The sequence below is a fragment of the Drosophila tropicalis genome, unplaced genomic scaffold (genome assembly GCF_018151085.1).
Source record: "Drosophila tropicalis isolate 14030-0801.00 unplaced genomic scaffold, ASM1815108v1 contig_593, whole genome shotgun sequence".
Classification (NCBI taxonomy): domain Eukaryota; kingdom Metazoa; phylum Arthropoda; class Insecta; order Diptera; family Drosophilidae; genus Drosophila; species Drosophila tropicalis.
In genome coordinates, this window is record NW_027173070.1 from 18,368,579 (window position 1) to 18,392,666 (window position 24,088).

Below are 24,088 nucleotides of genomic sequence, written 5' to 3' on the forward strand. Positions count from 1 at the left end.
TATGGTTTTCATACTTTATTTTTGACGGGTAATAAAAATCCACGAAAAAAAATTTCAGGCCGATAACTCTTAAGACGGCTGAGTAAAACGCGTACGCTCAGACGGACGGACATGGCTATATCGCTCAGCTTCTCACGCTGATCAAGAATATATATACTTTATGGGGTCGGAAACGTCTCCTTCTGTGCGTTACAAACATCTGATTTTATAATACCCTCTGCAAGGGTATTAAAAGAAAGTGTTACAATTAGTATAACCTATTCGAAAGCCTAAAATTTTTTAAATAAATCAAAAACTATGAACATTTTTCGTATTTTCATTTCTTAACGACTTTAAATATATTAAAAAATGTGTAAAGTTCCATTAACTTTGAGTTCCCTCCCAATTGCTAATTCACCGCTTGAGTGAAGACCATCAATATGGACATTTCCACAATGTTGTTTTGTTTTAAGTTTATAATTTATAGTATCGTTTTTTTTTTTATTTAGTTATCATCGTGTTCACAATCATCCATAAAACAGTATTTTTTCGACTATTTTTCGATTATTACAATATTTCAAATATTGATTACAAATTATCAATCTCGTTTAGGAGTAGGTGTAAGGAGTACAATTGGATTTTTGACGGCTTTCCGCTGAAATTCGAAACATGTTGCGTAACCTGTGTGCATCAACCACATCCTTGGCGCCGCTCTCTCTCTCCCAAGATAGATTTTTGGCCATTTAATAAGGCTAAGGCACACAGGTTGCAAGACGAAAAGAATATGAAGAGATACGAATGCATAAAAGAGCTTTCTGTTTTTTTTTTTTTTTTGTTATTTTGTTTTTATGTTTTTGTTTTGTTTATCTTTTTCAACTTAAGCTTTAAGGTCAGTTGAGATTGGATGGTTTTTCTCAACTGCGGCTACTGATTTGATATTGACGTGCTGTAGCTATTTAGAACTTAACCCTGGAAGGTGGCCATGAATTTGGTGACAATATCCTTCAGCTTGGCATCGGCAGCATCAGAGATTTTGCCCTCCTTGGCAATGGTATCAAGCAGACCCTGCTCGGTGGTCTTGATGTGCTGCAAGAATTCCTTTTCGAACTTGGTGATCTTAGAGGGATCCATCTTGTCCAAGTGACCGCGGACACCGCAGTAGATGACAGCAACCTAAACGAAATATAGAATGATAAATCATAATTTTGCTTTATAATTGTTCTTTTGATGCTTACCTGATCCTCAATGGACATGGGCACATACTGTCCCTGCTTGAGGAGCTCAGTCAGACGAACACCACGGTTCAACAGCTGCTGGGTGGCAGCATCCAAATCGGAACCGAACTGGGCGAAGGCAGCGACCTCACGGTACTGAGCCAACTCCAACTTCATGGAACCGGCCACCTGTTTCATGGCCTTGGTCTGGGCAGCGGAACCGACACGGGACACAGAGAGACCCACGTTAATGGCTGGACGAATACCCTTGTAGAACAATTCGGTTTCCAAGAAGATCTGACCGTCAGTGATCGAAATGACATTGGTTGGAATGTAGGCGGACACATCACCGGCCTGGGTTTCAATCACAGGCAGGGCAGTCAACGAGCCACCACCCATAGCGGGGGACATCTTGGCGGCACGCTCCAACAGACGGGAGTGGAGATAGAACACATCACCGGGGTAGGCCTCACGACCTGGGGGACGACGCAGCAACAGGGACATCTGACGGTAAGCCACAGCCTGCTTGGACAAATCATCATAGATGATCAGAGCGTGCTTGCCCTTGTCGCGGAAGTATTCTCCCATGGCGCAGCCAGAGTAGGGAGCCAAGTATTGCAGGGGAGCGGCATCAGAAGCGGTAGCGGAGACAATGACAGAGTAACCCATGGCACCGGAGTCAGTCAAACGCTTCACAATCTGGGCAACAGTGGAACGCTTCTGGCCAATAGCAACGTAGATACAGTACAATTTCTTGGATTCGTCTTGTCCCTCATTGAAACGCTTCTGGTTGATGATGGTATCAATAGCCAAAGCGGTTTTGCTGCATCGGAAAGTACATGCCACATGGATTAAATAGTACATATATAGAGGTTGCCATCTTACCCAGTCTGTCTGTCACCAATGATCAACTCACGCTGACCACGACCAATTGGCACCAGAGAATCGACAGCCTTGATACCAGTCTGCATAGGCTCGCGCACAGAGACACGGGGAATAATACCGGGAGCCTTGATACCGACACGGAAACGATCCTTGGTATTGATGGCACCTTTACCGTCAATGGCATTACCCAGAGCATCGACAACACGGCCCAAAAGTTCATCACCAACTGGCACATCGACAATGGCGCCGGTACGCTTGACAATATCACCCTGTTTGATCAACTTATCGTTACCGAAGACGACAACACCAACATTGTCGGGTTCCAAATTCAAGGCCATGCCCTTAAGACCGGAGGAGAATTCCACCATCTCATCGGCCTGGATGTTATTCAGACCATACACACGAGCGATACCATCACCAATGCTCAACACACGGCCAGTTTCTTCCAAATCGGCCTTGGGGGCGACTCCCAAAATGCGCTCCTCCAAGATGTTGGAGATCTCGGCGCTGCGCTGTGTGCTGGCCACATGGAATTTACGGGCAGCAAGAGTGGCAGCTGGGTAGGCGGCTTTGCAGGCAACCTAATAACAAGAAGAAGAAGAGCAAGAAGTGTTACCATATCTTATGTAAGGGTAGATAATGGGGGAGAAGGGGCAAGGGGATATTAAGTTGAATAACCGCATCGTGCGAATCAAATTTTATGCAGATTATTTAAAAGTTTTCCCTCATTTTTTGCACTTTTTCTCATTTTCTCTTCAACTCCTTGCTTGCCACCCTCTCGCGCACCTTACATTATTGACTTGCTGTTAACCCGAACATAACCTCACAAATTTTTTGTCATATTAAAAAAAAATTACATAATTTTGCTTGCATTTAACTACCAATTGAATACTTCAAAGCACTTTTAATTACTAATTTTTAGCTTTAATTTAAATATTTGCATTACTTTGCAAATGATTCTTTGACTAGATTATGCAACTTCTTGTCACCAAGAGCAGTTTGCCGACATTTTGCTTTTCGCATTGCATAACCACACGGAATTTGTGACCAAAAAACTTGGCTAAAAAGATGGGAACATGTTTAATAACTGCTAATAGGTGCTACTAATCCATTGATCCGGAATAATCCCGCCTCAGTTCGTTTTTAATGTGAATAATTTGCAAATTTCCCGTAAATTTCTCCAATTAGTCTTTTTTCGGTGTATTTTTCGTTTTTTTTTATATTTTGTGGTATACCTGTGTGGCAGCCTTGGGCAAGCTGCGTGCGACAGACGACGCCAAACGAGCAGAAAGCATCGACATTTTTTCTTATATTTTATATACTTTTTGTCGAAGAAACAATTTAACAAATTAATTTCCTACACCAACTCCTCGTACTTTTTCCCGACTCGTAGTAAATTTTCACAGAAAGATGGGTGGTGTGACCAGCTGAGCAAGTGTTACCGCACTCTAGTGTTGGGAAATAAATCGATACTATCGAAAAGTCGGTACTTGTTCTAGGCGGCGGTATAATAAAGGGGGAAAAAAATTAAAAATATAAAGTCAAATCAAATCCGTGACGTTGGATTTGAAATAATAGCAGAGACTTAAACTGAATTAAAGATTTTATTTGTTTTAAAGTATATGCTTAAAAACCAGAATTTGCCAAGCGAATAAATACGGATGTGTGTCAGTGTTTAATGTGTCAGTGTTTAATGTCTGCATGCGACAGAGGCTATAATTTTAAAAATAAATTAAATTTTTTGGTGCAGTGTATAATAGAATCGATACTATTCACACTTTGCAACACTGTCGCGCGCTATCATATAGGCTAGTAGGAATCGGACACCTGTTGATTTATAATACTTTTAAATTGTGAGTATCGAGGCAATGGTTGGGTTAAACTCTGTTATTGTTGATATTTTCTTGCCCACTCTCTTGTGATATTTATGAAATGATAGATATAAAATATGGTTTATTTTTATGACTTTTTTAAGTGCTCCAATTATCGAAAAATTAATTAGTAACAAAGCTCTTTAAAACATTTCCAAGCTACATTACATTGTACATTAATTTTGGTCAGAAGTGTGCAACGAATAGAAAACCATCTCAGAGAAAACAAAAAATCCTGCAAGGATAAACAAACTTTGTCAAATCAGTTATTGTTCTAGTATTAATTCAATCCGATTCTATGAAGCCATTCAATCAACAGAATGAACGGTGAAAACTATTTGCTTTTAAATTTACGGAACGCGCAAAGAATTTGTTAAGCAACACTGAATGCGATAATATGCGTTACCTATCGATAATAATGTAGTGCTATCGATTGCAGTTGTTTTTAAAATAAAATTATTTATCATCATTAATTTAACAATTTAATGGATACACCCTATAGAAAAATAGCTATTCGATAGAAATAGCTTACAATCTTTCGTTTAGTCCCCCCTGCCTATTTATTTTTAGCATATTTGAATTTGCCCCCTATTATGCTACAAAACCATTTAAATTTTGAGCGCCAAATACATGTTGGTGTTGTTGCTTCGGCGTATATCAAGCGGCGGGGTAAATGGTGGGGGACTTAAAACTACTGGGGGCTGGAAAGAAAAAACGAAGAACGCAGGACGATGCCGACAACGAGCGAGTGAATGCGAGAGAGAAACTCTACACGGATGCTGCTAAGAGAGCAAAGGACCATTTTTTGGTGCCTTTTCCTTTTCATCTTCAGTAATATAATGTGGAGGCATCCAAACGGTTAGCCAGTCGGAGTCTGTGCCACAATGAAAACGCATGGCGACAGCAGCGCGCGGTGATACCAAAAAATGCAATAAAAAAAGAAAAATCAAAGAAGAAGCAAAAGGAATGTAAAATTAAATCGCTTAAACCACTTAAAGAGACGGCAAAGAAAATGTGAACTTTGAAAAAAAAAAAATTAAATTAAATAAATTAAAAATTGAAATGAGAAAAATTTCCCATTGGAAAACAAATGTGTGTAAAGAAAATGTAGCACCCAGCTGTTTCCTTTAAAATCCTCTACAGAGTACACGTGCTATTAAAAGGGCGAAAAGCGTTAAAAAAGAAAGGGGGAAAGTGAACAGGAACCGCATCCTGGCATTATGCAAACAATGCAAATGCAACAACAAATGCTGCCAATTATTTAACCAACAGAAGAGAACAAAAGCCACACTACAAGAAAGAAAAACCGAAACAACACCAACCACATCCAATCTCCAAAAAAAGTAAGAGGAAAAACACACAAAACAAAGAAGAGAGATACAAAGGAAAGTGAAAGGCAGTTAAAAAAAAACACAGATATAACTGGAAGTTCTCTTGACAAAAAAAAAAAAAAAAAAATTGTCATCAAATTTTAAGAACAAAAGAAAACGGTTCTAAAATCAGAAAAAAAAAGGACGCAGCGAGAGAAATAGTAAAAAAAGGCGACCAAAGGGAGAAAGAGACAGAGAGACAAGCGAGAGGGACTCCAAATTCCGCACGTCCCCCCTTCTTTTGCACGTGTCGAGGCGCATAAGCTTCGCACTTGACTTGAACATTAAACGCGTCCTCCTCTGCATTCCTCACGCCTCCAACCCCAGCGCCAGCTCCATACAATATACCATACATGTAGAGAGAGAGAGAGAGGAGAGTATGGAAATTGTGGAGGCTTACTTCATAATGCTTTTGATAGCATTAATACCGAACCGGCAGGCCCAAGTCGTTGCGGTTTGCATTGTACGTCTGAAATAGGACCCACCCAACCACCCAAAAAAAAAAAAAAAAAAAAACAAAAACAAAAAACTCACGGGAAAACCGAAACGAAATTTCTTTTTGACAGCTGTCAACGTGTTGTTTTTATTGTTGCTTGTGTTGGTGGCATAGTTTTTTCTTGTTCTTTGTTTTTTGATGATTGTTTTCTTGTTCCACTTGCTGCTGGGGCAAGGTCGGCATGCAAATTGAAAGACTTCAGCTAAAAACAATGCTAGAAAGCAGCAGCAGCATCGGTACCAACGGTAGCATCAGCAACGGGAGCATCATCGCAGGGAGCAGCCGCCTAAAAAACTGACATCACCCCCTGCCCAGCTTCGTTGCCAACGTCTTCATCCCGTTTGCACCTCCCATATTTGGACTGACAGCAAAAATGTTTGAGAAATATGTCGCCACATATGTGCGCGTGTGTGAGCAAGTGAAATTAAAATTCCCGCATGCCTAATGAATTTTCCCCCTTCTCTTTGCCATCGTCGTTGTCGTCGCCGTCTCCGTCGCCATCGCCGTTGTCTCCCACCCCACCCCCGCCGATGACTTTGCCGTTGTCATCGTCATAGCTAGCCATTTCTCTTGTCCCCTTGCCCAACCGAAAATCCCATTCGAAATGTTCTCAACATTTTGACGTCTGTGACGTCTATGTATGTGTGTGTAATCGCGCGCGTGTGTAAGTGTATGTGTGCGCCCAGTGCTGGGCGATATGCAAGAGAGTGTACGTATATATGTGTATTTGTGTGGCATACTTTGCGGCAAAACTAAACAATGAGCCATAGCGAGACACAGCAATAGGAAAAAGCACGAAATAAAGAAAGCAAAAGTGAAAATTTTAACGGGAATTTATGAAACTGTGGAGAGCCAGTGAGAGAGAGAGAGAAAGAGAGTGAGTGAAAATTTGCACACAAAACGCAGACAAAAGGGTTGGACAAACTAGCGCTAAAACACCGTGAGGTGAGTTTCATTTCATTTATTCTATTATAATTGTTGTGTGTGCCCAAAAAAGTATGCTATGTTAATAGAATTTAATGCCCAAATACCTTAGGTGTTTGGGTATTTGAGTATTCATGATCAGCATAACTAACTAAGTCAATCCATACTGTTAACAGATTAAATATTATTTCACCCTCTAATATTTTGAAAGCTTGGCAAAACCTATTCTAGTTTACATAGACATTCATAACTAGAGAACGATTGTGGACTTAAACCTTTTATTTGTTTTGAACTATGTATTTTGGTTTAAACAATTAAAGTTGATCATAAAGTGAATGAAGTTTAAGTATTAGAAAAAAACATGGAACAAAACGTAGCGAGCTTCAATATGAATTAGCATTAAACATTTAATCTTTTCTTTTCGAGCTTCTCATTTAGTTTTTCATGTCTATTGAATCAACTTTAATATCTTCTATGTTTACCTGAAACAGTATTTGACACATAATGTTCTTGGCGTCTACCGATAAATTTTCATCACGTTTTGGGTTATTTTCCTTGCCACACTCAATTGGAATAAAAATTTATGTTTTTTTGTCAAGAGACTGTGCCAAAGATGTGTATGAATATTTATGAAGCACATCACTTCTCAAGAAATGGCATTTTCCATTTCAGTTCTGTGAGTTCTTTAGTTATTTCAAGTTTAACTCTTACTCTGCAAATAATTGCTAGATAACAACAGAAGATTTCGATCTTATTATTAAGGATATATATTCTTATTATAGTTTTGTGTGAAATGCAAGAGAACTGAAGTTATTTAAGGTTCAAATTAATTGGGATCTATAGAATAGAATAGAATAGAAGGCAGACAATAAAAACAAAATGGGATTTTTCCATCTAAACGGGATTTGCCTGGTTTTGTTTTCTGAATAATTATTTTAAGGAATTATAAACTTGATTTTATAATATTATCTCTTTATTTTGAACAACTTTGTTGTTTTCAGTAATCAACTTAGATTTTTCTATAAGAATTAGAACATAAATTATAAAATGAGAGTAAATCTAGTTAATTTTTGTTTTAATAGCAAAAACGTTCTTTTAAGCATTGATCCTTTTAGTGTACCTAACCAAATGATCAAACAGACTTACTTAACATTTGGCTTAGATATGTATGTAATTTGAATATATGTATATTCAGTAATAAAATGTATTTCCATTTCCATTCAACTTATTTGCGGTGAATTGTAGAGCGAAATTTTTGTCGAAAAACTTTCAACTTTCAATTTCGCCAGACAATTTATGCAAATCAAATTTGCCATACAAACAATTTGGTTGTTTTTGTTGTTGTTGCTGTTGTTATTTTAGTGTGGGTAACCGCAAAAAAACTTCGGTTTACACTTACAGTTACTTACACATTTGCAGAAAACTTATACACACACCTACACAAGTTTACATACATACATACATACATTCATATAGATACAGAGAAAATTCATTATCAGAGAAAAACGAAAAACCAATTAAAATTATTTTTGCGGCGACAAAGCAAAGGAAGGCATGCGGCGAAAAAGGCGAAAATGAAATAAAATGAAAATGAAGAAATGTGAAATATAGTGGTGAGGGGAGGGGCAAGGAGGATAGGGAGTCATCGGTAGGCGCCACCAGCTACAAGCACCTCTCTCCATCTCGACCACCAGCAACTTGCCACTGCTTTTTTGGCATCGTAAATAATGCGGGCATTAGAAGAGGGCATGAGTAGAGAAAACCAAACCAGAACAGAACCGAAGTGGGCAGGACAGGGGAGAGAAGCAACACAGTCAGGCCGCCAGTCGATGCCCTGAACCCTCTATTACTTCTTCTTCATCTCTTTTTTCGGATTCTTTAGACCATTGCAAGGGGGCATAAAAATGTTAATTTATGTTCAGAGTTTTGCATATTTTCGTTGGCAAACATAAAAAAAGAGATTTTTTTTTTTTTTTTTTCGTTTTCGCTTCGCTCTCAAATGGCATAGAAGAGCAAATGGAAACGTGACTAAGGAGAAACAGAATTGCCATCTTTTTTGCTAGATTTTTACAATTAACACAAGTTGTATTTAGTATAGTACCAGCTGTACCTATAGTATATGTATACAGAGAAAGGACCAAATTTCAGTTGAATACCTTTCGCCAAACTAAATTTTTGGTATAACCGACTTTTATGTATATGTACATATATATTTCAACTGAAAAGGATTTAGCATAGATTTTTGTTTTAATTTTATTTTTCTTTTCATTTTTGTTTGGTGTTCGTATATATTTTTTGTTGTATTTTCCAACGGAATTCTCGTGGGCTAGATTTTCTGAGGCATGCGTGCGTGAACATTTAATTAAAGCAACTTATTAAGTATGTAAATTTTCACAAATGATTAATTTGCATATTTATGAGACTAAAATGAGCAGTGGGTGGGAAGAGAAGGGAAGGGAAGGGAAGGGTAAAAACAACAGCAACAACAATAATAATTTTAATGGCAACGACAACGGCAACTGTCAATAATAATCAGCCAAGTGAGTGAGCGAACGAGCTTGTTCCAAAGAACAAGAAACAGAAGTAATGGAGAAGGATGACGAGGGGGCAATACACAAGGGTTATAAAGTAGCGGGGTAAAGAGGATGGAGGTGTGTCTGGTAATAGCAAATTTGAAATTGAAATTATGAATTTAACATGATGATGGCAGTGAAACGATGCGCATGAGTTTTATGGCTTTTAACTGCAGCTTAAGAAATTTACTTTTACTTCATCGTCATCTTCACTCCTTCAATGGTAATTAGGCGTAAGATGCGAGATGATTACAAACCTAAAGTTACACGGCACTGTTTCAGTATCTCTCAATTAATAACTATTTGGCAAAAGAACAAAAAATCATTACTGCAGATTCATAAATTTTCACAAGGTTGTAAAGCGTACTAGCTAAATTTTACGTGACAATAATCGATAGTATAATTTTTATGGTACTAAAATCAAGTGGCTGGTAATTTCTTTAAAAAAATGGCTAAATATGCTTTAAATGTCATTTTGATAATAGATAGTTAATCGAAAAGCTGCTCGTTTACTTCATACTTTTGGGGGCAAGTGACAGTGAAGTAAATTCTATTTGTTGATTCATTTGGGAAAGTAAACTAAGTAGATAACTTCTAAAGGAAGACGTTTTGTTAGCATACTTTTATGGGCAATACTTTGCATATGGGTGTACTTATTATATATAGTATGCATTTCCTTAGCATACTTTCATGGGAAGAAGTCGAATATAGTTCATCTGGCTTGACTTATGATAGTTAACAAGGTAATTTCAACTCCTTCGATAGATTAATTCATTTTCATTTCCTTTCTTGAATTTGTTTAAATACAAAAAAATACTTATAAAAAGTGTTGGTTACACTTATCACCTTTTTTAGCATACTTTTATGGGCAACCTGATCAAAGTTGGCTTCTAGCTTGTTTCATGATGTTTTTAAATGCAATTCAAATCAAACAAAAAATGAAGTCATTTTTATATGTCCTTTTTGTGGTTGTTTTTGTTGAAAATCTGCTAAAAATATCCCCATCAGCATTTTTAATGGCAAGCTTTTATGGCGAAACCAGTAAATATGCTGCACTTAGCTGGATTTTTTCGTTGATACTAAACGATGTGTTGGCAACTTCCAAAATAAAAAGAAATAAAATCGTTTTTTCATTCTACTCGTTAGTTTTGAGAGCTCTTCAATTAAAAATTGACAATTATCTAGATGTACTTTGCTGATTGGGTTTTGCTCGAACGTTTGTTTCCGGTTGCAGAAAGGTCTCAGCTATGTTATTAGTCTTAATCGATGTCTACTTAGGCATTTAATTGAAATTTGAGTTCAGAGAACTGTCAACATTTTGCACTGGCACCTGCTCGCACGCACCTGAGTCTACGCATATTTGCCCATGTCATCAACCTGTCCCTTTGGTCTGACACACACACACACACACAGAGAGAGTAACATGGCGCCTATTAAATGCCAATTGCATTCCCCAACTCACTCGCACAGACACAGCCATACACACAGACACACAACCAGTGGGTGGTTGGCCGAATGAGTGAGCGAATAATGCAAATTTCTCGCATGCCAACTATATCAGATAACCCTACTCTTCGGGCTCTGCCTCTGGTCCATTAGACTGGTCAGTTGGCCAGTAGTTGACATCCCATCAGATGGCAGAGAGTTGAGGGTCTCAGCTTTTGCTATATCCTTTGGCTAATGCGGCCAGTGGGGTAGTCTCTTTTTTTGTCCCTCTCCCCCTCTCCATTGGACCATCAGCCTCTCTACGGCCACCAGCCGCCGTCTTGTCATACTGGCTATAGTTTTGTTGATTTTGCCCTTTGGCTGACACAGAATGTTGTTGACTTTGCATATTAAAACAAAATGAGAATGCAGAACCAGCAGCAAATTGAAGAAGAATATGAAAAGTAATAAGGGGTGAGGTGGAGGGTAACACAAAGAGTAAGAGGGAGGAAGAAAATGAGAGAGAAGGTATGGGAGGGGTAGACACTTATAAGGCTACTTTTTCATTTGTGACGCCCACGTTGCTCTTGCTCTTGCTTATGCTGTTGTTGTTCTTACTTTAATTAATTATATACGGTTTGTTTGGCAAATTAAAAATTGTTTGACTTTCATTGCACAAGAAACCGGAACTCGGGTAGGAGGCACTTTTAATTAGGCAGAGAATGAGTTGGCGAGCGAGAAAGAAAGATACAGACCAACAGTGTGTAAGAGAAGAGCAAACATTCATTCTCTTAGGTAAACAGCTTAAAATTTTTCCCCAAAATAAAAGTGTAGGGAAGACGTCTCACTCTCTGTGGAAATGCTGTCGGAATGGTGATGTGCAATAAAAATTAGTCACATCAAAAAGGGAATTTTCACTTGTTTCCTCTTTCTTTTTCTCATCGTTGTTGTTGTTCGTGTCTTGTTTATTGCCATTGATTGACACGCAATGCGAACACGTTTGGCAAGTGAAAAGTTGAAGTGAAAAGAATGAAAAACATACCAAAAACTGTATGTTGAGTATCCCTCTGTGTTTCGTTATGGCGCTTCGTCCATCGTGGCCTGCCACGCTAATTGGAGCACGTCGTCAACGTCGTCTCCGTCCTCGTGGCACAGGCCAACATCTATTAGAGGAGCATGGAGGCTGCCTGGCTTTAGCTGAAGGTGACTCGAAGAAATGCACTTAATTGGACCAACAAAAGCAAGAAAACATAACGTAAGCTCTTACGTTAGTGCGTCCTCCCTCCCCCTGTTAGCTCTATGATTAATTAGTGGCTAAAATTGTAAAAGAAAGTTTATAAAGAATTTAACACAGCTATTAGGAAAGCAGAGGGGAAAAGCACAAGGTATTTAAAACGATTAAAAATTGACAAATACCTCGTTTTGTGGCCTCTATTCTATGTTTTATTGCTACATAATGGTCTCTGAGCTTGTTGAAGCTGTTCGTGTTGCCTTTTCGCAACTTTTGGCAATATTTTGTTTCCAACTTTTATTAATGTTGGCAGGTGGCAGAGCCATCTATCAAAGTTCCCTTTAATTAGATGCAATAGTTGCAAAGAACTTTAGGAAAACTGCAGGCAATGGAAAAAGATTGCTGAAAGTTGTTCCCTAATATAAGAAAATAGTTTGAAGAATATTGAAAATTCATTTTGTACCCAACTTTTGTTCAAGTCCTGAGAGACTTTCAATTTAGGAATGCATTATTTATTTTAATAAAATTAAATATTGGTTCTAATGACAACGTTAATTAATGAAAAAAGATATAAATGACAATAAACTAGTGAATCGACGGAATAAGTTCTTTTTATGCAATAGAGTGCCTAAAAGTATGCATCAAAAGTTGTTCCTCACCACTTTCAAGGAAAAGATTCAAAAACTTCTACCGAGAAAAACAATCTGGTTGAAAACAACTGATTAGTGTCTCAATAATATTATAATTTGATTAGATTTATTTCTCAATTTCAAATTGGGCAACACACAATGCCAAATGATGAATGAGGTTATGCCCCACATGATCCATCCTGCATTGGGTCACTAAGGTTCATGATATCTTTTCTACTTTTATCAATGATGATATTTATATATATATATAATTTTCTTTTGTGAAATAAAATATGTAGAATTTTTCGATTGCTTCAAAAAGTTGCCACTTTTGCTACACAAACAGACAAACATGCTAAACACATGCATATAAATATGTAAATATGTTCGGATATAAGTTTATATATATATTTGTATAGTATTTGCATTTCTTAGGCCCTTGGCTCTTCAATTTCAACTTGCTGTCAATTGGTTTTGGCATTTTCAAATGCCAAAATGTTATCGTTCCATCGGCATCTGTGTATGATTCCTCTCTCTCTCTCTCATTGTGTGTGTGTGTGTGTCTGGCCATTTTGTATATGCTCACAAAATTTTATTATTGTAAAAATTCAGCAAAAATACTTGTACGTATGTTTGTATGTATGTACATAAGCATATATGTATATAAATATGTCTCTCCACTGACATTTTAATGTCGGTTATTTTATTGTGAAAATATCCATCCTCAATATTAACGGACATATGTATGCATAAAATTCTCCATTTGCTTCTTTTCACCATCCGTGTCCTTCTCCTTTATCCGTTTGCTCTTGCTTCATCTTCTTGTACTTGTAAAGGACTGTCAGGGGTCTTTTAAAAACTTTATGACACTTTTTCAGGCATTTACATATAAGCACACACATACAAGCATATGTAGATACATACATACATACATATATGCATGAGATGCCAAAGTCTGTAGATAGAGTAAGGTCAAGTTTTGTCTCTCTTCTTCTTTGGGCTGCCAATCACAGCTATCTCAATATATGTATGTATGTCTGTTGTGTCTCCGTGTGTGCTTTACTTTTATTTTACACCCTCTACTTGGCGTTCTGCCCCTCCGCCTCCGCCTCCGCCTCCGCCTCCACTTCCAATTCCTACTTCTCCTGTCTCATTGCACATAAAACATTTTTATTGCTCATTTAGATATTTATGCGCAGTTTTATTATAATGAAAATTGTGCGTATGCGTGCGGTTTTTATTGTGATTGCATTGAGACCAAAACGTAACGGAAATGGTTAGACAGAGAGAGAGAGATATAAAGCAGCGACACAGAGACAAAGAGTAGTGAACAGCAGAGTGTGTGTGAGAAAGAGGAGGACAAAGCATCATCAGCAACGCTTGCTATCTACATCTATCTTTGTGTGAGTGTTAGTGTGTGTGTGTGTGTGTGGGTGAGCGGGCGAGAGTTTGCTAACTTCTAACTGCACGTGTTTTGATTTGCTTTCACTAAAAGGGAGTGGGCAGCAGGAGGGAAAACTCGCTCAATTTTACGCCGCTTTTGCTTTTGCATTTTATGCGTTCTAATACCGTATATAACCATGTAATGTGAAAAGGTATTTCGGTATTGTCAAACGATATATATTTCTGGCCATTAAACCCTATCATTAATTTATTTATGGACTTTACTAATCGAAGATTAACTAGAGATCAGAATTTCGTTATCTAATTTCGTTGACTAATCTTTGGAGCGAAAAGCATTTTACATGGCGTGGTGGCAACTGTACTACTACTATTAGTAGTGTTGTAAAGCACCATTCAATTCAAATTTTTCAAATCTAAACTTAAAACTATCTTAACTGGAAAAAATAATTTGATTTGGACAATAAAGCAATGCATGTTTTGATGACAAGGAAAGCTACCATAAAAAACTTAAATTTTTAAGCTTGAAAGGATTGTTTTTTATCGAGTTATCAAAGGCTGTAACTTGTGTTAATTCTCTTTTAATTTAAAGCTTAAGACCTAGTTACATTGATCCTTTTTAGCTAAGCGTGTATTTGTTGATAGTTTATCAAAATGGGTATCAAAATGTCGTAGCATCGATTAAACATTGTGAAATGAAATTTGTTGTTGTTGTTGCTGGTGTGTGTGTGTGTTTTTTTTTTTTTGGGGTTTTGGCTTTTACGAGCCTCGTAACAAAAAATTTAAATGTCAAATGTTAAGCGATCTGAAACTGATAAACTGTGTGGGATAAGGCAGCAGGATGTGTATAATTGGAAATGAGAAATAACCTCAAATTATATATTACCGATCGATTTACTGGCAACAAAATTAAAGTACAAAAAAAAGGGATTTTGTATATGTGTGTGTGTGTCTTTGTTAGAGTATTGTTAGAATTATTTGCTTGAATTTCAATTATGCAATTTTGGTTTTAGCTAAAATGCATTTAATGCACTAATTATTAAACAAATACAAATACAATTACAGCAACAATGGTGCAACGAATACAACATTGAACGAGAAATAACCGCAACAATAATAATTACAAACCAATTAAAAACATATTTACATATAACATGTACACACCCATAATGTGTGTCTGTGTCTCTGTGCGTGTGTATGTGTGTGTGTGTGTGTGTGTCTGTGCTGGGACTGGGACTTATGAATGCAGCAGAGGCGGCAAACATTCTGCGGCAGACCACCGCAACGACAACGGCAACGACAACGACAACTTTCATTGATTGACAGGCAACTGTCAATGGCAAACCCATACCACCATACACACTGACATACACATACACACACGCACACAATCACACCAACACCGTGTCCTTTCACACCCATATACATAGGCAGACAAGCTTAAGCAAATATTGCGGTAAATTCAATTTTGCAATTCAACTCAATCACACAAATGAATGCAACAGACACTTGAACATCTTGTGGCACACACAAAAGCTTCCCATAAGGGCGTTGGTCTATGGATGTTTTTGAGGGGTACGGGTGAGGGTGGCGTGGGGGTAGAGGGTGGTAAGATGGAACTAGACAACTGTACCATCTATGTACTAAACACACACATACTATACACATACATACTGCAGAGCCAATAAAAATGTGGTTACTCTCAAGCAATTGCAATTCTTGAATTCTAACTAAAGTACATTTTGAAAAGAACTTGCAAGAACCATTACCCACACCATTGGCCCTTTACCCATAAATACATTTTGTTCTGGTACTTAAATGAAAACCGATAAATGTTGTTATGCAGCTCTATACGGAAGTCCATAGATCTGGTAAAAGTTTATTTGTTTCTCTAGCAATATGAAAGAGCTAGTTCACAAATGGGTGAATGTTTGTAATTCATACATATATTAAAAGATAACAAGATTACATATATTTTTCGTCGTAGAGAGACCTTCATCAAATTATGAATATTTATACCTTGTTAGTAATGGCTCAATAAAATGTTGGGTGATCAAATGTACAGAAATAGACAAGCAGATGGTCACTAAATATACCAACATCTACCATTTTCATGAATTTTCAATCTAAAGTCTACCCAAATATTGTGATAGAACTTGCCGGCAAAACACTTTTACCCAAGATTTTTAAGCCACATATCAGAAGATTGACTTCAAAATGTTGATCAATTGTTAAAGTGCTGATCCAGGTGAGACATGGCTATCGAGAATATACATATATATATCTTATATGGCCGGAGATGCAACTCTTTCTATGAGTTGCATAGAATCTTCACGAAAATTCCCTTTACGCAATGGTTTGAAAATTATACAGAAACCGTTTTTATACCCTTGCAAAAAGGGTATATTAATTTTGGTCAGAAGTGTGCAACGCATAGAACGAAGCATTTCCGACCATACAAAGTATATATATTCTTGATCAGCACGACGAGACGAGTTCAAATAGCCATGTCCGTCCGTCCGTCCGTCCGTCTGGATCAACGCAAACTCCTCCTAGACCGTAAGAGCTACAGAGCTGAAATTTTGCACATAGGCTTGTATATACTGCAGGGGTTGTATATCTCGGATTCAGCCGGATCGGACCACTATATCATATAGCTCCCATACAAACCCCAAAGTCACGAACAGTGACTTTTCTCAATAACTTCGTTATTTTCTGTGTAATTATCGTGAAACTTAATATAAGAGAGATTATTACGCCTATAAACTACTGTGCCAAATTTGATTAAGATCGGGTGACTATATCATAAAGCTCCCATAGGAACGATCGGGCGAAAACAGTGACTTTTGTAAATAATTTCGTTACTTTTAACGTGATTGTTTTCAAATTAAACATTTCTTAATTTAATATATCTGTTAATGACTGTGCCAAATTTGATAAGGATGGGGTGACTATATCATATAGCTCCCATTGGACCGATCGGTGGAAAACAGTGACTTTGATCAATATCTTCGTTATTTCCTATGATTTCGCAAGCATAAGCCTTTTAGATAATACGTTCTTCCACATTGATGGCTAATAGGTAAGGAAACAGTTACCAAAAAAGTTGCAAGGGTATACAAACTTTGACGCGGTCGAAGTTAGCCCCGGCCATCTGGTTAATATGTACAATAAGTGACTGAAGTGAGTTATATCCTTAAGAAGAATAGATATTCAGTGAAAATATGTATACCTTTTACAGTTAAATAAGAATTTTAAATATATTAAAGTCACATTTCAATATTAAGTAAGTATATTATAATAGATTTTTCAACAATTTCTCTAATGAGTTTCCCTCTCATGACCATTATCCCGCAGACATGTTACCAATGACTTTCACTTTTCAATTATATGTCCATTTAATTTGCAATCCATTGTTGGCTGGTGTTTTTAATTAATTTATGTACTGCAAATTAAACTCCATTCATAGACTCAAAAGAAATACGTGATTTACAAACATTTTAGTTGAAGTAATCTTGGGTAACCGGTAGATACTAGAGGCCTTACCAGTAAATGGAAAATAAAGACAGTTCCATTTTCAATCAGTTACCAACTCTTAACCAAGTACATATGAGATTTATTGAATACTTGGAAAGTTTGAAATTTTTGTTTTTGTTCCAAAAGGTTTCTAATATGCCAAGCCTATTTCCCTTTTCCGTTTGTTTTTTTGTGTTTTTCATGAAAACCCAATTTGAAAACAGAGAAGGAGCTAATATCCTTTGCAATTTTAAAGACTTACCACACACACACACACACACACACACAGAAAGAGAGAAAAACTCAGACATTGAGAGAGAAACAGACAGAACCAGATTTATGGTTTTTGTACTTTTTAAATTAATTTTAAATTCCCAAAACCAAAACCAAAAAACAACAAAAGCAGAACAAAAACAAAAAAAAAAAAAAACAAAAAAATTAAACAACAACCTGAAAAATGAGAAATTTTTCTCGAGAACAATTTTATGAGTTTTCTTTCGTGAACATCATTTTCTTCTTTTGCTTATTCTTGTTAGCTTTGCTTAAGCAAATATTTTGTGTATCATTAAAATTTAAGAGAGTAAGAGTGAGAGAGCAATGGAGAGAGAGAGAGAGACAGACTCTCTCTAGGGCAAGTAAGAAAGAAAGAGGAGATATGGAGACCAAAAAGCATTGACTTAGTTGGGCCTCTTCATTTTCATCTTTCAACTTGTTCTCCCTTGTCTCTACTTTTTCTTCTGTTTCTTTTTTTTTTTTTTGAGGAATTTATTTATTTATTTCCGGAAACGTGCCCTTGAGATTTTAACATTGGCCCAGTGGGGGGACACACGAATGCCTCAGCTTGCCCATCTTTCTAAGGCTTAGTTAGCATATACATACCAAAAATATATATATATATATGTACATACTTATATATCATCATCTATATATACACAATACACAAACTGTCACTTTGCTTTCATTTCTATGTAGTTCATTAAGTTTCTTTTTTTCGCGCTCTATTCCATCTCTCTATAATATGAAAGCGTGTCTGGGCCCAATAGCCACGCCCCTCTGACGCTGTTGGGTGCGTGGTGCTAGCTTGGGGGAGTGTTGCTTGATTTTGGCCCTAGATTTGTCTTTTGCTTTTGACCATTGTATTTCAGGCTCTGTCTAATGAAAACACAATAAAAATTTTGCGCTTTTCTGCCTTGCCAAGTGCCTGTGAAATTTGTTCGTGCCTTCTTCTTCTTGTTTTTTCTTTATTTTTTGTCTCTCAGCTTGTGGGAATTGACCAAATGACAGGAGTTGTTTTTTTTGTTTTTCTCCTAAAACGAGAAGAAGTTGACGGTCCCAAGGCCTGTTGAGGCGTATGCTCTTGTAAATTTAGTTTACAGTAATTAAGTTCTTGGCCAAAAGTGTCTTGACCCATAATTGGTTGGATGTGAAAAGGAAATGACTAATCATTCAATTACTTGAGCAGATGATGTGATAGCACTCAATTAGTTGTATGTACACACAAAGTATATACATACATACTTACATATATATACATTGACGTTGTAAATAGGTAATACTCATTTAACTAGTTATTTATTCATGTTGTCAGTTTAAGCCGAATTCTCATGAGACTTTTCAGAGGTTTGTGTTTCTTAGAGAATTAGAGCTTTACAGAAGGACTTCTCTTTACTCGATATTAGCTAACTGATATCTTAAAAGGGGCTCAATCCCCGTCTCATACATCAGAGTTATTCTATTCTTTGCAGATATTAAATGTATCCGACTCCAATATTTACAACACAATGGTTTTTAATAAAATTTATGTCCAAAATGATGTGAGATAACCCAGATCAAGTATTCCCTTATACATCATAAATTATTTTACCATCGCCTTTTAGGCCAGTTGTAAAAAAGAATTAAGCCTTAAAAGCAAGCACGAAATGATTAAACAAGTTTATGGGGCGAAAACAAAAATACCAAAAAAAAAAAAAGAACAACCAAAAATGTAGCCCTTAACGTCCATTTTGTGTGACATAATGAAACTGGGCAGCCCAAAGTGTTTGGCATATTGTTTTTGTGTTGGTTGCATTCCCTTTATGCTCTTTGCATAACGGCATTTCGGTGTTAAGCTTTTACATTTAATAGGTTGTTTAATGAACATTTTATGCTTTAAGATTGCAACTGAGTTTATCCTTTGACGGTTTAAGTATCAAGCGCTCTGTCAATTGTTTTAACTTCTTTCCCGACCACGATTTCCTGTGCAAATCAATCACTATTCTATATCCGGAATATATTTATAGGTAAATATATATAGACAGAAACAGATATATGTATCAAGCGATAAACCAAGTTGCCACAAAGTTGCCAAGGCTGGGGCTATATATTCTAGGGACACATATACATACATACACATACATACATACATAGCCGGCTTCCAGCTGCCGACGCTTTGAAACTGACACGTTGCATACTCTGAGGCGCAAATCTCATTTCCCTTGTGGCGGGGCATCATCCTCTGGTTCGAGTCTGTATTTTTTTTTTTCACTTTGCTTTTCTGCTTTTTTTTTTTGGTTCTTTTTTTTTTTGTTTTTTGATAACCCAATTTGATGGCCGCTGTGCTGCCATTGCCGCTCTTGCCCTCAGTTCCCCTTAGCACTTTGCCATTGCTTACGTCACATTTTCGCACCTCGCACAAGTTGCTTTCTGTGTCACACACACACACACTCACAGAGAGAATGAAAATGCGAGAGAGAAATAGAATGAGAGAGAGAGAGGGAACGAACCAGAGTAACATTATGGCCAAAAAGTGGACGAAACAAAACAGGAGACTGCCATCGGTATGAGGAGACACACACATACTCATAAAAAACGGTAACAAAATTACATACATCAAAGGTGTTCTTTTTTTTTTTGTTTTTTATGAATATGCGAGAACAGAAAGCAGGAGGAGCAAAAGCAGGAGCAGCAGTGGGGTAAAAGGAGTAGGTGTATACCCGTACCCTTAATGTTTTAAGGGTTGTTGCGGCCTTTTCGCCATGTTGTTGTTGCCTTTGCTGTTGCTGTTGTTATTGCTGACCAATGGTCCATGTAATTTTTTTGGCAAGCATCTCCTCTTGTCCGTATCAGAGTGAGTACTCGAGTGTGGGTTAACCTTTTTGTATGTGTGTATTTGTATGTGTGCGTTACTTGGTTGGATGGATGGCCCCTTTTTTTTTTGGCCTGGTAGATTGCTTTTTCATGTTGCCTCCACACACACACACACACACGTAGGCACACATTTATGACGTATGTACGGATGAATATGAGGCGACTGCGGGAACGTTTTGGTCAAATAAACTCGCTTACTTTCGACCCCATGCCTCAAACATTTGTTGGCAAATATGCACGGCCTTAGTTTAAAGCCCAAACACGCTCAGATTGACATCATTAAGCGGTGGGTACTAAATCACCAACCAACGAAAAAAAAAGCTATTGAGAAGAAAATGTAAAGGTAGAAAAAAAATACAATAATAAAATGCCCGCCTAAATGTATAGCGCACGTGGGACTTTAGTCTAGAATATCTATGTGTGTATAAAGTTGTACGGTTTTGATTTATGCAAATAGTTGTGCCAAAGCGAAAAAGAACCAACAGACACACACACACAGACCCACCCAGACAAAGAGTGATACAGATCTTAGCAAAGAATGGACAAGAGATAACAAACAAAAAAAACAAAAAGCAAAAGGGTTGACTGTGGACCCACAATGGACCCCTATGGTGGAGAGGAAAAAATGGCAAACAATATAAATTAAGGCAAATTTAAAGTCCTTTCTTTTTAGTTGTTAAATTAAAGCAAAAACTGTGACAAAGCCTACTTTAAATGGCAAATCTTCTTAGATCCCAAGCATTCTGGTCTCCCGAAATAACGATGTCAAATTTTCCAAGTTGTTCAAATGAAACCTTTTCCCTTTCTGGTTGGTTCTTTTTGTAAAAAAAGGTTATTTTAATCTTTTCTTTATTAATGTTTTTATCATTTAAATCTATTGTGGGCCACTTTCTGGAACTCAAAAGAAAGTTTAAAGTTGACAAAAATATTTGTGTAAGCATTGCTGAAATGCAATTTTGTTACTATTTGAATACCCTATAAAATATTATATAGATTGCTCTTTTTTGCTGATAAATTTATAGACTAAAGTCAGAATGTGAAAATCCGCGAAACAATTTGTATTTTAATTATCTAGAACAGCAGAAAAATTGATTTTCACACATGACAGAGCACAGCTGACGAACATAATTATAAATAAATATTTAAAATGCATTAATAAAGGTTTCTAAAATTGTTCACATATCTTTTTAATATACGAATATTTTAAGGTAAGTGTTTGCCTTTTGGAAGTTATATTAAAAAAACAAAATAGTTCCACATGTAAATAAACATATACTATAATTCTAAAAGGTAAGAAAACAAACAAAAAGATAAAAGGAACTTCTTTTGCTAATCCTACTTATTTAGCTGTTTAGTCTAAGTTTCTAATCCGATTTAATGAAAGGTTTGTAGTATGAAAAGAATCGTCTTAAAGGCAAACTCAAAAGCCATCAAACATAGAAAAACTAAAGCAGTAAATAAAGACAAATTTTAATGAATTTAAAGATAAATTTGATGAAATAGAAGACTTTTTTTTAATTTAATGTATTGCCTTCTTTGGAAAGGCATTTTAAATGAAAGCAACTTTAACAACATTGCAAGACTTGATGGAATGTGAGCAAAAGTTTCGCTTTATCGCTTAAAACCATTGACTAGTGAAATTTATCCTTAAGCAATATAGTATGTACTGATATGTAAAGGCTATCATCCGTGAAGAAATATTATTACCTAACTTTGGGTTTCAGGCAGTTGTAAACTTGATTCTTACGACTATATGCCAATAACAAAGGCTTCAAGTTATAGCTCTCTAGAGCCCAGATGTTGGTAAAATGCGCGCCTACTTCTTTTTTCTGTTTTTCTTCCATCCATGCTTGCTTTTCGTGTGAGTGTGAGTGTGTGTGTGTGTGAGGAGGGTTTTTTGTATTGTGTTCATCGTTTGCGTTTCCTTTTCGTGTTGGCTCTCGAGTCTTTTCTCGCCTTGTTTGCACATGGTTATTGATAGTGCTTCAATCTGAGGAAATAATAAATAAATGAGCCTAACGTCACGGCTCATGTCGATGGCACTGGCTGGCACTCCATCTCGACTCGTGTCTTACCTCTCCTTAAACACACAAACACACACGCATACAAGACATTTCCTTCTTTGTTCACATTTCTTCCCATTCCCATTTCGCCATTTCCCCATGCAACGTTTTCTCAATTTCCCAGCCATGTTGCCACACATTTTGTATATCTATGTATGTATGTATATAGAGGTTTTGTGTGTGAGTGTAACTTCGTCTCCTTGTGTATGTGTGTGTGTGCGACGTATACGCAACGTGTGCCATATTTTTACATGCCCGCCAGGCAACGACAAGAACAGCAATAGCTACAGCAACAGCAACAGCAGGCATTCTCCTGCATATGACAGGTTGCACTGCCTATGATGGCACCTAAATGCCATAGGCCAAAAGGCTTGCAGCTGCTTTCTTTGCGCTTCTTCTTTCTGCACTCCTCTCCACCGTTCTTTAGATAAAAAGGAAAAGCCACACTGTGTTTTATTTTCCTGCATTTTCTCGTGTATTTTTTTCCCTTCGTTTATTATTGTCGGAGTCTCCTCATCCTCAATTTGTTGCTTACAATGTTTCACAGTTTACAGTTTGAGCTTACAAGTTTTCTTCTTATTGCGATGCAAATTAACATTGCATACACACACACACACACACGCATACAAACACAAACTCTCCATACACAGACACGCTTACACTCATTGATGTGAAATTTCATTAACATTGCTCATACGCCCCGCGGTCGGCAGTGTCATTAAGTAATCTGTTTCAGCCGATTCTCTCGACTCCTTTCTCTCTCCCTCCCAGTCTCTATGTTGCTGCCACCTGCCTGTAAAATGCATTAATCAACTGTCTGGCAATTTACTTTACAACACTTCGCAAATTAAGCGGCAGAGTCAAAAAGAACCAAACAAAAAAAAAAAAATATATAAAATCAAAAAAAAAACGGAGAACGAAACAAAAATTTACCACTCATATATGTAACGAGTACATTAAGTGTATATAATAATAAATGAGAAGACGGAAGAGAAGCAAAAGCGGAAGTGGTTAAAGAAGAAAAAAACGTCAGAGAGGAAAATGTACATAAAAAGCGTACAAAAAAAATTCATTTCGCTTCTGTTTTATTTGGCAGCAAAAAGAAAATTGCACAATCTGCGCCGGAAACAAGTGAATTTATGACTTTTCTTCTTTATCAAACTCCATCATCTATCTTTAGCTATTTGTCTAAATTTAAACACAGTTATCGCAAAAATGTTTACATTAGAGTTTTGTTCGCTTATAATTCACAAAGCTATTGTTATTTGTACAAATTGGTGACCCCGATTCTGACAGGGTTGTAAAACTTTGTAGCAACTGTAGAATCTTTGCTTTATTGTTATTTGTTGTTTGCTTATTAGAGCTGAAAATATAATATTACTTAA

At 36.9% G+C, this 24,088-nt stretch overlaps 2 protein-coding genes across 7 annotated transcripts in view; one reads left to right on the plus strand and one right to left on the minus strand.

The window, feature by feature from the left end:
• Nucleotides 1-468: 468 nt before the first annotated feature.
• blw (ATP synthase subunit alpha blw, mitochondrial) lies at nucleotides 469-3,480 on the minus strand. Its single transcript, XM_068289173.1, has 4 exons — nucleotides 3,314-3,480; nucleotides 2,079-2,659; nucleotides 1,215-2,016; nucleotides 469-1,152 (listed from the first exon to the last, which is right to left on the minus strand). The coding sequence occupies exons 1-4, from the start codon at nucleotides 3,377-3,379 to the stop codon at nucleotides 943-945; spliced, it is 1,659 nt and encodes a 552-aa protein (XP_068145274.1). The 5' UTR covers nucleotides 3,380-3,480; the 3' UTR covers nucleotides 469-942.
• Nucleotides 3,481-4,804: 1,324 nt separating this feature from the next.
• Nucleotides 4,805-24,088, plus strand: part of LOC137576548 (cyclic nucleotide-gated channel beta-1) — an 88,373-nt gene continuing 69,089 nt past the window's right edge. For all 6 annotated transcript variants that reach the window (XM_068289726.1, XM_068289727.1, XM_068289729.1 and 3 more), the window contains exon 1: nucleotides 4,805-6,760. The gene's annotated coding sequence lies outside the window, so the exon portion shown is untranslated. The remainder of the gene's footprint in view (nucleotides 6,761-24,088) is intronic.

What these genes read in the sequence shown, in the direction of transcription:
- blw (XM_068289173.1), bottom strand. Translation starts at nt 3,379, where the DNA reads ATGTCGATGCTTTCTGCTCGTTTGGCGTCGTCTGTCGCACGCAGCTTG. An exon ending in TGCCCAAGGCTGCCACACAG is followed by an intron (nt 2,660 to 3,313) that starts GTATACCACAAA and finishes TCTTGTTATTAG; the next exon opens with GTTGCCTGCAAAGCCGCCTA. An exon ending in ATTGGTGACAGACAGACTGG is followed by an intron (nt 2,017 to 2,078) that starts GTAAGATGGCAA and finishes TTTCCGATGCAG; the next exon opens with CAAAACCGCTTTGGCTATTG.